Source organism: Gouania willdenowi, chromosome 16 (genome assembly GCF_900634775.1).
Source record: "Gouania willdenowi chromosome 16, fGouWil2.1, whole genome shotgun sequence".
NCBI classification, from domain to species: Eukaryota; Metazoa; Chordata; class Actinopteri; order Blenniiformes; family Gobiesocidae; genus Gouania; species Gouania willdenowi.
In genome coordinates this window covers 10,348,883-10,366,018 of record NC_041059.1, presented here as the reverse complement: position 1 = coordinate 10,366,018, position 17,136 = coordinate 10,348,883, and the positions used below count along the sequence as shown (strand labels likewise).

Sequence of the window (17,136 nt, the reverse complement as noted above, 5' to 3'; positions counted from 1 at the left end):
TTGGTATCACCATTTACCAGTCACAGCATGCTAAAGCATGCCTGGGGGAGGGGCAAAGACAAGCTGATATCTTTTATAATTATAAATAAACATGAGTCCAGCCGCTGCTTCTCAGAGAAGCTGAAGAAGAGCAGAGGAGCATGCTGGGAACGTTTAGTGTTAGCAGCACTGACAGAGTGAACTGAACAGACCAGATAAGCAGACGCTCATTCCTGGCATTGTTGAACATCAGCAGTCCGTGAGCTCACATGTTTCTAGCTCTGTCGGGCGCCCCAGTTTGGAAATTTTACTGGTTTATCAACTGCTACAATCTATTACAACCTCTCTATAAACTTAACCATCTTAAGTTGAGCCACTCCAGCAACACAAGCGATCAAAAATCAATATATAAGGAAAACAGCAATTCTCTGTATGTCAAAAAACAAAACCAATGTGATATTTTGAGAGCAAGAACATGAGCTACAGCTTGTGAAAGTTGTTTATCATATACATACAATGTGGGGGAGAAAATGCAAGTTTTCCAACTTCCAAAAACTGAGGTCTGTCATTTTCATTGTAGGTAAACTTCAACTGTGAGAGATAGAATATAAAATGTATGATTTTGAAATAATTCTTTAGCATTTTATTGTATAAAATAAGTTTTTGATCACCTACCAATTAGCAAGAATGCAGGTTCTCACAGACCTGTTAGTTTTTCTTTAAGAAGGCAACAATTGTTGGAGCAATTATTAGAAAACGGAAGAAACTCAAGACTACTGTCAATCTCCCTCAGTTTGGGGCTCCATGCAAGACCTCGCTTCGTGGGGTTTCAGTGATCACGAGAAAGGTGAGAGGTCAACCCAGAATCTTGATTTTATTCTCCTCAGACGTGAACTAAGACTGAGCTTTGGAGCCCCGTAATGGCTCGGTGCTGCAACGGCTCTGAGAAAACTCAAGTAGGAATGACTGTGTATCAGTACCAGTGGCTCCCAGTTCTCTCTGAACAAGATTGTTGCAAAACTTTATTCATTTAGGCTGATAAAAAAGAATACTAATTAAAAAAAAAACAAAAAACGAGTAGATGAAACCAGAGAGCATCCTGTTGACTTCATTATCTAACCTTGGGGTGTTAAACTCATTTAGTTCAGGGGCCAAATAAAGACCACAAATTTTAGACAGGAAAAAGTGCAATAGTTTGTTCTTTCAGGTATAAATTACATAAAAAGTATATAAGAGACAATACAGCATTAAGTGACCTGAAACTTAAATTAACTTGATATTCTGAATCATTTTTATTAAATTTAGTAGAACAGTTTAAGGGAAATTTGCAGGATTTTGATTTTTTTTTTTTTTAAAGGTGTTCAATTTGAGATTAAAAAAGTGACTGACTTCATGTGACATAAGCGTGGGAAATTTGTACATTTGTGTCCATGTGTATTTGGAGGGACTGAGAGATATACTAATGAATTATTTTGTAATTTACACAATGATACATGTTCTTTACCGTCTCCTGCAGACTGAGTTAGAAGCTCTAAAGGGCCAAATTTGGCCCCCGGGCCTTGAGTTTGACAATAATCTAACCTAATGACCAATATAATAATAATGTTACCTCTGCCCTCTGGTGGCTTCCTGCAGGAGAGGCACTTTAAGTTTGGCAAAGTATAAAAAGAAATATGAATTCACCTATCTAGAAGTTAATGATGATGACATACATTAGGCCATTGCTTGTTTAATGAGCTACAGATCACATTTATTTCCCTCCACTTTTACAAAATACAAAAAAAGACAAGTAAAAATTAACGCTGATAACATACTTTTTTTTTTTTACTGTGGAGAAAGATCGAGGCAACACATGATGGGATAACGATCTGTAATGTTGAATAATCTATTTACATATCAAAATCACATTTATTCTAAGTTTCAACACTTAATGTAAAGATTTCAAAGCTGCTCTGGAAAATTGGAGCATTCACAACAGTAATAAATACTGTTATGAACTTGTAATGCCCTGAAGCTGCCTGGCTAAAAGAAATAGGGAATAAATGCATAATGACACATTCACTAAAGACATACATGTCAACTAGGGATGTAACGATTAATCGTAAGGCAGTTAAAAATAGATTTATAGGTATCACGGTTGATGTCGATTTTCTGAAAATTGAATCGCAGTACTTTTTTTAACCACAAGTGTAGGCGGCGGGCGGAGTCTGCTAATACTTTCTTTCTGGTCGCCTTCTACTCTTAAATATGTTAATAAATGATTCATTACCCCTTAAGCACTGAAAGAATATCTGTAATATTACTTGATTATCTGTAAAAGTCACGTTTTTCTATTAGCTCTTTCTGCTAGCATAGCTTCTCTGCTTCACTGCAAGATATCTGCATGCCAACCGACCACTGGGTTACCAGCGCCCTCTGCTGGTCCAAACAAATATGATGTAAATCAGTGTAATCAGGTTTTTTTTTTTTTTTTTTTTTTAAATCCAATTGTTAAGGCACAAAATACATTTTCAGTTGCACTTTTAAAAGAAAAAGAACTATTATGCAGTTTTACATTGTTTATTATAGAACCAGAATTTAAATTAATAGGCTTCATTTTCATTTGTATTATTCCTTTATTTATTTCATTCAAGATTTATTTTTAGTTAAATTGCATTGTTTTGAATTGTTTATCAAGGGATTCTTTTGACAATGAAAAATAAAAGGAAAATAGTATGGTATTTTCTAGTTTTTTTCCCAAAAAAAAAATTTGTCTACAGTCCCATTTTGTAAAATAAGTCGTGAGAGAATCGTATCGTGAACCCAGTATCGTGAATCGAATCGTATCGGGAGTTGAGTGAATCGTTACATCCCTAATGTCAACCCCGACTGTTCACCTGTATTTAATACACATTTCTGCCATGTCCAATGTTGTGGCTGTTTTATTACGTAGGTAAGAAGAATTTTTGAACATCAGTTCATGTTTTGTAAAGAAAATAAACATGTGTTTATTTCGTAGTACAGGTGAACATTACTTAGGGTTGACATGTATGTAGTATGATCTAAGAATATTTTGTATTTATAAAAATATCTTAATTCATTAAAGCTTCTGAAGCCAAAAGATGAACACATAACGTAGGCCTCATAGATTAATCCATCAAAGATCAATTGCTTGAAAAATAATGTAAAAGGTTGAAATTGTCACTGGAAAGTTTGTTTTCATCTCTACTGTAAACACTACTTCGTTTATTAATATTGCAGGAAAAATTTTCATCATTGCATTGTGGGATGTGGGGTCCTGTAGACAGATACATAGAAGTGCTTTTACTACATTTTCACTGTGATTTCTTGTGTTAACAGCCCAGAAATTCAACCAAAGTGACTTCCCAAAAATTTCTGGTGTTTATGTTTATTTTGGGGTTTACATGGAAGGATCTAAATCTGACCAAAATTGAACATCTGCCAGCGCGGTGATATCACAGAGAATACTCGAAACAAACTAGAACAAAAATGAGAATCACTGCCGTCCTTGTTTGACGTAGAAACACAAGAAATCACAGTAAGAATGAAGAAAAAAACACTTGTGAATCAATTCATGGGACTCCATACATTTTCCAAAAACGTCAATTTTTTTTGAGCAAATGAAACAAATTATCTTTGATTTATTGATCAATGAGGCCTACATTATGTCTTTATCTGATAAAAAAATGTTCTCCAGCTGCTTTAAAGAACAACTATTTATATAATTTACAATGTGCATTCAGACCCTGTGTGTAAATGTAAGGTTTCTCAGATAGCAATAGAGTTAGAAGTATCTGCAGATTCAGACCAAGCGGAGCTTCTTCTGCTAACGGAGGAGTGAAGCCTAGCGCCGCTCTTCAGTTTGCAGCTCAGAGATCGCAGGACGTCGATAAGCTGACGCCTGAACTTCACTCCCACAAAGGCATACAGGATGGGATTAAGGCTGCAGTGGAGGTAGCCAATGGATGCTGTTACTGTTAAGGCTTTATCCAAAGATAACCCGACTGCACAAGCGTCTATTGTATCGTTTGAATAAAGTGTGTCCACCATGAGTGCGATGTTGTACGGTGTCCAGGAGATGAAGAAAACCACGACCACAGCCACAATCACCCTGAAAGCCTTCTGCTTCTGAACGCCTTGAGTGCGACAGCTCAGCTTGTGCAGAATGGAGGAGTAGCAGAAGACCAGGACGGCTGAAGGCAGCAGGAATCCCAGGATGTGGTAGATCAGACGAGATGTCAGCCTCAAGGCAGATGCCACCTGCTCGCCGTGCCTAAAATAGTTTTGAACGCACTCGATTCTGTCTCGTCTTTCGTCGTGTAAGGCCTCGAGAAAGTACCAGTCAGGAATAGAGAGGAGCAGAGACAGGAGCCACACTAACAAACAGCTGACCTGGACCATCCAGGACTTCCTGCGGGAGTACATCTGAGTAGCATGGACGATGGACAGGTAGCGGTCCAGACTAATGCAGGCCAGGAGAAAGATCCCACAGTAGAAGTTCATCTAAGAGTACAAAAAAGAAAAAAAAACTGGGATGATGTCACTTTCTATACTCTTGTCTTCATTTTCATGAACAGCAACATTTAACTCTAGAGGGTCACTGTAACAATATCTAAACTTCAGAAATATCACAACCTGGACTGAGCATCCGTGTCTCCTAAGAGTTTAGACAGTGCAAGGCAACACAACGCAAGGCAAAGGAAGACTACGCAAGGCAAGGCAACGCCAGACAAGGCAAGACAAGGCAAGGCAACGCAAGGAATATGTATTTGTGTAGCGAATTGCATACAAGTTTACCCGTCAAATTGTAGTTGGTTGTATCTAAAAATGTTTTTTCTTTGTTCCTCCAAAAAAAAAACAAAAAAAAAAAAACAATGCTTTGCTAAAATATTAGCCTCATACATTTATAGACAATGTTAATTATCCTAGTTGTCAGTAGGTGGCAGAATAAAGCACATCTTTAATATGGTATTTTCGGTGTCATTGGAATACACAGGTAGAGATAATAGTTAACCCTTGTTCTGATGGGCTAATAGTAGCAACACGCTGCGGAAAGGGGAGGACATTAAGGTTGGGTACAAATATTACAATCACTTTTCGGGGCAAAAACACCTCGTACTTTAGCCTCACAAAATGAGTCTGTCAGACTGTCTCAGATCAAGCTTCCAAAAGGCAGAGTTGTACTTTAAGGATAAAGTTCAAGTTTTAAATTTACGGTGCCCTAATTTGAACACTTTCACATTATGGATAATATATCTTTGGTTACAGATTACAAAAATAACCAATTTATTTTTTCTTTGAGCTAATATCATTTCAAGGGTAAAATAAGGGTTTTCCGGATTTGGTTTGCTAACCTTGACTTTGACACACCAGTTACGCACATTATAAGTTGAAGTTACATGATCTGCTTGAACATAAGCTTCCACTGTGACTGAAAAACCTTCAGCCCAATTCTTACCGTAAAAACAGAGCCAGTGATCTTGCAGTGTGGTGTCCCAAATGCCCATCCACCAGGGCGAGTGTACTGGACAGTCCAGAAGGGAAGCGTCATCAGCAGCAGAATGTCTGCCAAGGCCAGATGGAGGATGAAGGTGTCTGTCACACTCCTGGTTTTCCTGCTTTGAAACAGCACGGCCAACAACACCCCATTCCCAAGGATGCCCACAACGAAGGCCAGTGAATACAGAATGGGTATGAAAACCGCCTTGAAGGTCATACCCTCATTCAGGTCGCAGACCTCGCCAGAGTCATAGTAGTCCTCATCTGAGCTGTTGTACTCGTTCAACAATTCCCAAAGGGAGAGGAAGTCATCCAAATTTGTAATGTTCTCCATCTGTGAATCCTGCATGTAAAGAGGAAACATGCATCTAAAGCAGGGGTCACCAACACAGTGCCCGCAGGCGCCAGGTAGCCCTCATGGACCATGTGAAGTGCCCTCAGGAGCTCTAGTCACCAATGAGCTTCATCTAAAATCTGATTTACTTTTCAGGATTCAAACATACAAAGATCAATACATATAACAAATGTAGTTAGTACCTAGTAGTTAAATACTACTGCACATGATAAAGTTTTAGCATTAAATTAACCCTCTTTAAAGGTAGGGTAGGTGATTTTCAAAAGCTAGCATGATTTTGAATGTCACCTTCCTGATGGCTCCGCCTTCACCCCCCTCGTGCTCTGTCTCACTCTGATGCACGCGCACAGCTGCTGCAGAAGCGAACCTAAGCTCATCGCTTGTATTGTGTAGAAACGTCATTGTCTCATGTCTCATTCAGCAGTGAGTAAACAAACTTTACCATTATTTATGTTAAAAATGTGAGCAAAAACTCTGTTTTAACTTTGTTAGCAGTGACGCGCTTTCAGTGTGAGAACGAGCAGGGAGACAGAGAGACGTGATTCGTTTTTTTTTCCCATTGGTCGAAGTTATTACAAATTTACAGCTGCTACAGATGATGGATTGTCTTCGTTCCTTTTTCAGAACACATAAGATGTTCATTTCTGTCAGGACATAAAGACAATTTAAACCAAAAACTTAAAAAGTGTATCTGGAGGAAATTACCTACCCTAGCTTTAAATGTTTTTTTTTCATTGGAACAACAAATGTTTTTAAGTGTTGCAGATCTGTTGAATGGTCAGAGGTATGTTATATATAATATGATATAAAATATATATTTTTAAAAGCATGGATTTTTGTAAAGTATGACATAATTGTTAAAGGTTACAAATGTTACACGATTAGTTCTAAGTTGTTTGTTGGATGACAATTTTGTATGAAATGTAATGAAAATGAATATTAGGAGAAATAAAGTGTCGCATGTTGAAACTTAAACGTTTCCTACCTTATGAAGTTACTGCTGGCCTTCCTTATGATTTTACCCTCTAATTAAAGCGAAACCATTAACGTTTAGTATTTAATCAATCAATCAATCTTTATTTATACATAGATACAATAACATGCAGCTTAAAGTGCTTTTACAAAGTTCAAAATAAAAATAAACAAAACATCCACCATGTACAAACCCCGCCCACCACACACAGACACAGGTAAAAATAGGGACAATGGCACATGACTGGGTACAGAGGTAAGGAGACATCACAAGGAGCCAGCACTGAGGGCCACGAGACAGAACCACTGCAGCCATGGCCCATCACAGCCCCCCACAGAGGGCCACATCCTAGGTAACACTGGGATAGTAATCCTAAAAGAACATAAAAGAACGATCCTAAAACTATAAAAACAACAAAAGAACAATCCTAAAAACCATTAAAAACAACATAGAAAATAAATAGATATATAAACGACAAAAGACCACAATCCTAAAACTATATAAACAAGACATTCCTAAAACTAAAAAAAAAAAGAAAAAAGAAATGGATAAAAGATTACGCTAATACTATGAAAACATGGGGGGGGGGGGGGGGGCACAGCATCCATAACAATAATTTAAGAAGTGCTTTTCAAACTGGTAGCCCTCCTGACTATTCAGTGCCTATGAAGTAGCTCAGTTTCAGAAAGGTTGGTGACCCGAGTTAAATTGTCTTTACAGTTCTTTTTCAACCACATGATGGAGCCGTGCACTTGTTAGGACCGTTAGTCATCTTCTCTCACGCTTTATTATTATCAGAGTGTCAAACCTTAGGCAAAGCCAACGGTCCAAACTGTGGTTACACAATAAATCGACAAATTAATTTGACTTACCAGCAGCTTAAAGAGCCTCAACATGTTGTGTAACAACCTGAAGGTTGGTCACTGGCATTCTTCTGGGAAACAAACTAATCCTGTGCATTTTTCTTTTGGTAATCCTATTTACACTTTCACTCAGCGGTGATAATTTGTGCCGTTTTCTAAAAGGCAAAATGTATCTCAGTTTTCATAAGAATATTTGATCTTGTTCACATTTTCAATTCCACCCCTTTGTTTTGAATTTCTGGTGAGTATGGTTTAAAAATTGAGTCTACATATATTTCAATGATAGCTGACTAGCTCCATGGCAACTGGAGTTTTGCTCAAAAATGTTTCATCTCTAATCTAAGATGCTTCTGTTCTGAACCAAAATCAACACGAACCAAATGACTGAGAACTTTCACAAACACAAGTGACTTCTCTGTGAATTTTAATATCAATGCATTAAACTAACTAAATTTATGTATGACATGCAGAGCATTACTAAGATACATGTTTTATTTTTTACTAATAAAAGGCAGCTGAGTGAGTCTAAAATAATGATTTCCTTCTCTGGCATCAAAATCTACCAAACACATCAATAAGATTTTAACATTTTTCTAGAGCTATTTTGTGTTTAAAATAATGTATTCATTACATTTATATGACATGTTTTAAAAAAAAAAACATTCAGGCCACATCTTAAATTACATAGTTTCAAATTGCAAGCAATAGAATCTCTCTTTTAAATGCACGATCACTTAAGTCAAACCTGACTTTAAATCAAATCTACTGAATGTCTTAGATGGTCTTAGATCTAATGCTAATGTCTTACCCAATGAAACAGAGCTTCATTGTTTTTTTCAGTAGAAAGGGAAGATACGTTACCGTACCCCTTAAAAAAGGAAACAAGTAGAATCACAAAAGCAGCAGCTTTAAATATTTAGTAAATTATTATCTTGATTGTACTTCTGCATGGTTTCCTCAATGACAGAAATTCAGAATATTATAGTAGCAGAAATGCTTAACGAATGTATTTTCCAATACTTTAAACTTACTGTTCTGTATTCAAACAAAACAAATCCCAATGTGTTTAGAAAATGTAAATATTCTACAAATAAATTAAATACGTGTATTCATTAAAAGGTATTTAATAATGACTTACCAAACTGTAGTAGTCCATGAAAGCTGAGATCAAAAAGCCAGCATCACCACTGACTTCGTGTACAATAACCACAGAGGAAGTATGAGATAAAACCTTTTCTCATCCACACAAAGGTTTCACTCAATACCCATTTGTTATGGTTTCACAGGAGAGGATGATTATCTTTGAAACACACACTCGGTACAGTGTTTCAGAAACATTATTAAACTTCCATCCATTGTTGGAATGCCCAAGAGACAGAATGTACATGTGGTTTATTCATTAATTAGTAATGAACCAAAACATTTTAGTTTTAACAGGAAGTTGACACTCATGACAGTGTGAGATCATCTTCATTTAAATGAGGACAGATTTGTCTTGGTTACTGCTTCCTGTTTACATTTTCTTAATATTAAATACAGGGCTTTATCTTTTGTTCGTTCTTAATAACCTTGGAAACCACTTGAGAAAAACATACATCAAAATCATCAGATATGCTTTATTTACTCCAGGGGGAAATTGCTTTTTTTTTTTTTTTTTTTTTTTTTACAGATGCTCCAGAATACTGAATGAAAAGAAAAAGAAAACGTACATAATTAAATAGGAATTAAATAGTGCACACCTCCAGGAACAATAACAACAACATTTTCCTAGAGGCACATACATAACACTTTAATAACCAACAAAGTATTCCCAGAGCACATCAAAATATCAGCACATTCACACAAAGCGGCCAAGCGTGGCACTAACAACAACAAAAACACACCGTTTGAGAGAAAAACACACAGAATGACTTCAAAAACAAACAAAACCATTAGTCATGTTCTGTATATTGCTCAGATTGCTCATTATTCTAAAATCTAACAGGATTATTGATCATTTGGCCCTTATAACAAACTATCACATTTTTGTGGCCCCCATGGTGATAAAAGCTGCCCATCTAGGGGTACAGCAGCACATTGCAGGGGGTACTTGGAAAGATTTAATAATTTAAAAATAATTGGGAAATGTTCCTCGTTCCTTTTTATGCATTTTTTTTTTTTTGACAAATTTAACCACAAACTAACAGTACTATTGCTCAATACAATTCTATATTTTCTTATACCGTATTTTTCGGACTATAAGGCGCACCGGATTATAAGGCGCACTCTCAATGAATGGGTCTGACTAAGTCTATTTTCATACATAAGGCGCACCGGACCATAAGGCGCACCGGACTATAAGGCGGACCGGTTTGTTGTTATTATTATTATTATTATTAAGACGCATTAAGCAAAATAAAATAGTCAGATAAGTCAAACTTTATTCAACTTATCAACAGTAACTCTCAACATTGTTCAGGTTTAACACATAAAATACAGAACAATACACTCACTTTTTCAGTTCAGTATGTTGAAACACAGTAGTTAATTTCATACATAAGGCGCACCTGATTATAAGGCGCACTGTCGATTTTTGAGAAAATTAAAGGATTTTAGGTGCGCCTTGTAGTCCGAAAAATACGGTAATTTATTGAAACAGTATTATTTTATGCTATAGAGGCCATTTCATCACACTTCTGACAATAGGAGACAATAATTAGCTATATTTTACATAGAAAACTGCATTTACTTACTATAGAAGTAATTCCATTAAAGTTGCATTGGTAATTTAAAAAAATAAATAAATTTGAGTGTTTGAGACACAGTTAGGTGTTTAGGAGAGCGCGCTGTTCCACAAATTCTACAAAAATCATAAGAAATTATGGAGAGGGTACTTATGATATGAAGAGGGTACACATAATTTGACAAAAATGCAAAGGGGTACGGAGGACAAAAAAAGATTGGGAACCACTGTATTCCTTAACCATTGGGCACAACAGTGGGTTCAGTTTCTGCCCAGGGACACTTTAATATACAGACGAGTATAATCTTGGGTTCAAACACACAACCTCTCCATCAGAAAACAACCCCTCTACTACCTGATCCACAGTCGATCTATACACCATTCACCTACCAGAGTGCAATATACTAAACACAAGAAATACACTTTCATGCCTTTTAATGTCTTTCTTGAGCCATTTCTGCACCTTTTTTTTAATCTTCCTTAATCGACAGTGTATTATTATTATTATTATAATTATTATTATTAAAGAACAGACAAGCAAAATGACAAACAGTTGTAGGTTGTAAAATGCCTGTAAAAATCTGTAATTTAATTGTTATTAATGATGTTTGTAAATGTGAGAATGCTGTAAGGTATTCTCAAAATAAAAATCTAAATTGTTATTGTTATGATATATAATACTTTTTTTTTTAGCTCAGCAAAATATGAACCAATTTGAATCATTCAAACTGTAAAACTGTCATTGTGTAATTTTCATGATGTAAATCCCTATTCCATACTAGGAATAGACCAATATGGGTTTTTAGGGCCGATGCAGATACAGATTTTTTTCCCCATCAGCCTTAGCTGATGACCGATACGGACTGCAGATTTTCTTGAGCCGATATTTGAAGCCGATACTACTTTTGCTCCCTCAATTTACAACATAAAAATTACACAATGATGATAACAAATGGTACGAGTCAAACAGTTTATGTTTATGTTATGAACAAACGTTTATTGAAATTAACAAAGGTGAGGTAGAACAACAACAAGTAAAAAATATTTAACAAATAATAAAAACAGATGATGTAGAACAAGAAGTAAAAATAATTTCTGCTCACTGTAAATAATGCGGATCGGCGAACGCAGCAGCCCACAATAACAATGTAACTCGTGAGGTGAGTACATTGTACTCACCTCACGAGTTAATTTAAAGCTGCCAGGATGTCTAAAAAGTCCAAAGATGCTGTGGGCCGAGCACCTAAAATGGCGCTGGTACAAATTCAAAATTGCGTTCGTTAGCGAGGTCACCAGGTGTCCAGGTAAAAAAAAAGAGCGGTCTGTACACGTCACAGCAGCGAGCCACGCTATTGGTCTTTGTCAGATGACGTGTTCTTCTTCTTCGTTTTGTTTTTTGGCGAGTGACACCTAGTGTTGCAGGTGCACTACCGCCACCTACTGTATTGGAGTGTACCTTAAACTGAGAGGACCCATTTAACTTTAAATTAAAACACTTAAAGTGGTCTGATAATATGGCGTGAGACATAACAGAACATAAATTTGTTTTTAAATAATAATTAAAAAACGATTATTTAAATCAATTTTGTCGATTTTTATTTATGAAAAGGTTAACAATGATATACTGCAGACCAAACTATTAATGTGCATATCAGTATCTGAATTAAAAAAATATATTAAAAAAAGATAACATTTTATTGTCTTTTGCTGCTGATATTTGCCTTTTTTTTAATAGTATTTACTGGTTGTATTTTTACATTGGACCCTATTTTTTAACATTTTGCTTCTGTAAAAATGAAGGTTTTTGTTTGCTTAGCAATCAACAGATTTATACTGTAAATTCTAATGTGCACAACTCCATAAGATGTAGTTTTGCCCAAATAATGCCGTAAAATCTAAGGTTTTCAAACATTTTTTTCCATTACGATATTTACTTTTAAAATGCATGTATATTTATTTGTTTCTACAGAAAATCTTTATCATTTCAACATTTTATTACAGTAAAAATTTAAGTTTTGTCCAGTTTCACAATTAACTGTTATTCAATGTATTTAATACAGTAAAAGGACATTTTGGGTTTTACGCTACTTTACTGTTGGAATTTGACAGTCTTTTGCTGTATATTTTACAGACTTTTTTTTTTACAGTGCATCTCCAAACCATAAGATGTTTTCACATCACACCTTTTATGTTTATAGTCGCCGCATGCAGCAGGTGCAGGTCTTGCAAACACCTGCAGTGCAGCAGCTTTGGACGTTTCCCCTTTAAACACGGTTCAACGTTCGACCTGCTTTTCTTCACTCTTCTGATGCCGTACATAAACGCTTTGTGGTTGGGTGGAAGTGTGAACACAGTTCTCACAATGAAACCAAACCAAGAGAAAAAAAAGTGGTGGCTTTGAGCACATTTGTCAAAAAATGAAACCCTAAATTGTGTACAGACATCACCACCAGCAACATAAGAAGAAGAATAAGAATCCCAAAATTGCAAACGTTGATCCTTCAACCTCGCTCTGACAATCAAGAGTCAAAACGAAATCCATCTGTGTTTGGTCTAAGTTTGGTTCTTCTTTAAAAAAAAGCTGTGAAACCATGGAGATATGCAATTTAAGGAACTGAAAATAAAAAGTTGTACAAGGAGCTTAGTTTTAGTTCCTACAAAATGTTGCCCTTTAATGTTTTTTTTTTTTTTTTTCAAAAGTTAAATTTGGAGGGAAAAAAAAACAAAAAAAAAAACTAGATAAACACCTTTATTTACCAGTAACCCCTGCCATCACTGATGGTTCATCTGAACATTGCTCTGTCATGCATTATTTAGTTTAACAGCAAACTTATATTAGTCAGTCTTCTGGCAAAGATTTTAAGTCATTAAAATTACTTCTAATTTCAGTTTGCTACATTCACAATAATTATAGCTGACCTTTACTGTATATTGAGCAGCGTGTATTATCCTTCTACATCCATGTGTGATTGATGTGAAGTCCCATCCTCCCACACTCTAACTAACTAACTTCAAAATATGCATCTATTCGGCTGAAATTCTCTTTGAAATTTTGTCATGTTTTAGTCATCCTGCCTGTATTTGCATGTAGTTATGCAGTACACTGTGTCTATTTGCCTCTTAATTTCCTTCCTTCTGTCGCAAATTTCCCAGAAATTGTGTTGCGACATCATTTAGTGTAAACTCAAGAATATGCTAGTACATATGCAGTACATCACAGCTGTGGTGTTCAATAAACTACATGGTCTAACAAAAAAAAAAAGCCTGATTGTATGTTGTTTGAAGCCACATTCAATGTTCAATATGTTAGGAGTACAAACAGAAGTCTGATAGTAATAAAAATTCTTTGGTTGTGATGCATCATCAATTTGAGTTTCAATAACTTGGTAAAGTCTAGGCATCAGTGTAGCTACATGGTTAATTTGAATCATTACACCCACACTAGGACCACCACATTGTTTCTCTGAGCAGAAAAAACCCCCAAAAAGAGCAAATGTTTCCTCACAGGTGATGTGGCAGACTCAATGGTTATGATGTTCAGAATAAGAGCTCTCTCTTTCACAGCCTTATGATTTGACTCAAGTTAGGTTTCCACCTTACGTGTATAAAGTTATAAACGTTGCTTATTTGACTCAAAGAGAGAAAAAAGAAAAATTCAAGGTAATACACTATACTTTGAAAAGTTAACTCAATAACTTTTAAAATACAAAATAGGAATTTCAGAGGAAATGCCCTTTGTTCAAGAATTTACTCATTTCATATTCAAAAATTATTTAACGCTGTTTAACCACATTTGTATGACAACCAAAAGTTGTTCTCATCCAATACTGATGCCAGTGTGACCCCAAAACACTGCCAAAGTAAAAGTTCAGGTGTTTCAGAAATTGAAAGTTGTACAAAACAACAACAAATGTTGATATTGTGACATCCACGGAAACACACAATAGGTCTCAGCTGTGAACGTGCGACCTGGTTTACTTTTGCAGGGTCAAAAGTGGAGATGTTTAAAAACGTCAACAGGAAGCTTGGTTGGTATGTTAACATTGCCAACCTAACAGTATTTGTCATTTTAGTCCAGAAATCTTAGTGTTTTATGCTGAGATTTTCAACCCACTTCTTATGCAGAAGCCACAAGAAAAATTTGAGTCACATATCCTGGAATTTTTTAATGTAAAAACACTGGCTTCACGTAAAGAAATAACAATTTGTTTGAAAAAAAAAAAACACCAGAAAGTAGTTTTAAAGATGTGAATCAAATATTAAATTATTACAGATAACCTTGTCAAAGTGCTGGCGACTCTTTGTTTACATATTATTTTTGAGTCTGTGTCTTGTTGTGTTGCAAAATCAAGTTCAGTTTTGATGGGGTCCCGTGAATCAAATAAAAATATCACCCCATCCAACACACATCACCACAGTTTTGGGGGTAAAGAAAATTGTTCTTGAACAAACTTTTCCACTTCAGCGCCATCTTTGTGTTCTTCTACGTCAGGGGTGTCAAACTCATTTTAGTTCATGGGCCAAACACAAACCAGTTTAATCTCAAGTGGGCCACAGATTCTAGGTGGTAAAACAAGATATTTTTATCATTCTTGTGCCCTAGTTTGCACTTCCACGCTTAATATTATTTAAAGTATGTAAGGCACCAAAAATATCCAAGCAATAAGTGACGTTATCAGTCCCTGCAGGATCTTAAATTTCCTTGATTTTGTGACTCATTTGGGGAAATTTTGGTGAATAATTTAAGTAAAATTGTAGGATTTTGGAAAATTTGAGAGCACTTACAACAGTTCTCGATTTTGTCCTCCATGCAGTGGTGCTGCGAGGAGAAAAAGAGGGACGATGAGGCTCTCCGTCTCTGTCTCCCCAGGAAACAGCCGCTCACGCCTCCACCAGCGCAACAAAAGGCTTTTCCCCAGGCTCCTCTCCGGGGTCCGCAGTTTAAGGCGGCGAGACCTTCTGTTCCCTGGCCGGCCCCACCACAGCCTCGACGTGTCCCGCCTACCTGGCCCGGTGTCCTTGCAGCTTCGCCGGCTGCTGCTGCGCCAGCACAGCCTGCTCAGCGCGTGCAAACAAGGAGGAAAAAAAAGACGGCCTGACAGCTTTCTTCTTCTCTGATGACGAAACAGACATTCCCTCGTTTTCTAGTTTTGTCCCATTTGATTTCACCGGTGCATTCTCGGGCTGTTCATGCCCCATCCTCCCCTCTGCCAAGGCTCGGCCCTCTGCTGTTCGGGAGAGACAGACTGGTTGCTCAGGATGTTCAGCTGGTGCCCCCTCCTGCACGTCCACAAGCAAGCACTCACATGTTCAAAACAAATTGATGTGTTCATTGCTCGCACCCCTTGGCCAAAGGCACATCATGTGAAAGCAATGTCTGCTGATGACGGGTCCCGTTATTCCCACTCGCAGGGAGGCTCCGGCCCCCTCCTGGTCAGGAATAGAATTCGAACGGGCAAATCTGTTCAGTTGAGATTGTGTCTTCGTTTACTCAAGTTGATGGCTTCGGCCATCCTCGTGATCTGCCTTGGTCGCCTTCACATGAGGAATTTCTAACTGTGGGTGGCCTCACATGGGCTCAATCCTGTGCGTCATGGCGTACGGAAAGGTTTTGGTTACGCCAGAGTGCGGCGTGCTGGTGTTCCCCGGGCTTCCTGACGGATGGAGTGCCTATGGACATTGTTACATCCAGGAAGGTGGTCTCCATGGACGCCAGCCTGACAGGCTGGGGTGCGACCCACGAGGGCGGGGCTGGGAAGGGTCACTGGAATGCAGTCCTCCAGCGCGCTCACATAAATTACTTGGAGCTATCAGCGGTGTTCCTCTAGCTGGTCCACTTCCTTCTGTCTCTCAGAGGTCATCATGTTCTGTTGAGGACGGACGCTACCACGGTGGTGGCGTATATCAACCATCAGGGAGGGTTGTCATTGGCATGCAGACTGATCTTGTGGAGTGTTGGGCATCTCCTCTCGCTGAGAGCGACGCACATTCCGGGGATCATGAACATGGGCGCCGACTTATTATCCAGGGGCGCACCGCTTTACAGGGAATCGATGTTTCACCGAGAGGTGGTGCGGCAGCTGTGCGCCCATTACGGACGGGCCGAGGTGGACCTGTTTGCAGGGGAAGAAAATGCGCAGTGCGCGATGTTCTTCTCTCTCCGCACTACGAAAGCTCCCTTCGGCGTAGACGCACTAACGTGCTTCTTTAACGTAATGCGTGCAACGTAATGCGTGAAACGTAATGCATTACTAACGTAATGCGTGCGTCTTTACGCGTTCCCCCGTTGGCTCTGATTTCCTCCACCCTGTCCAGGGTGAGGGAATGCGGTAACACACTGATCCTGGTGCCTCCACTGTGGCCGGCGGAGATTTACCAGCTGCTGTGTGCACATCCCTGGCAGCTCCTGCTGCGCAGGGACCTGTTGTCACAGTTGAGGGGTACAGTTTTCCACCTGCGTCCAGACCATCTGGAGGGTTTAGCCCCTGAGTGGCTCAATCTGTCAGCAGTGGGATTATCACAGAGTGTGATCTCCACCATACAGAGTACTCGATCCCCCTCCACAAGGTCTCTTCATGGCTCTAGGTGCAGGCTATTTGAGTTGTGGTGCCTCCAGAGGAGCTCAGCTTTTCCCAGGTGATGTGAGGATCATCCTGAGACCCAACCCTTTGTGCCAAAGGTTGTGGGCTTGTGCTATGCCATTGACCTTTTGGCCTTTTCTGCCTCACAGGGTGAGCAGCGACTG

General features: G+C 38.1%; 1 protein-coding gene across 1 annotated transcript; it reads right to left on the bottom strand.

The window, feature by feature from the left end:
* Positions 1 to 2,743: 2,743 nt before the first annotated feature.
* Positions 2,744 to 8,887, bottom strand: cxcr3.1 (chemokine (C-X-C motif) receptor 3, tandem duplicate 1). The gene is made up of 3 exons (XM_028470794.1): positions 8,808 to 8,887; positions 5,438 to 5,821; positions 2,744 to 4,482 (listed from the first exon to the last, which is right to left on the bottom strand). The coding sequence occupies exons 1-3, from the start codon at positions 8,823 to 8,825 to the stop codon at positions 3,748 to 3,750; spliced, it is 1,137 nt and encodes a 378-aa protein (XP_028326595.1). The 5' UTR covers positions 8,826 to 8,887; the 3' UTR covers positions 2,744 to 3,747.
* Between the last annotated feature and the right edge of the window lie 8,249 nt (positions 8,888 to 17,136).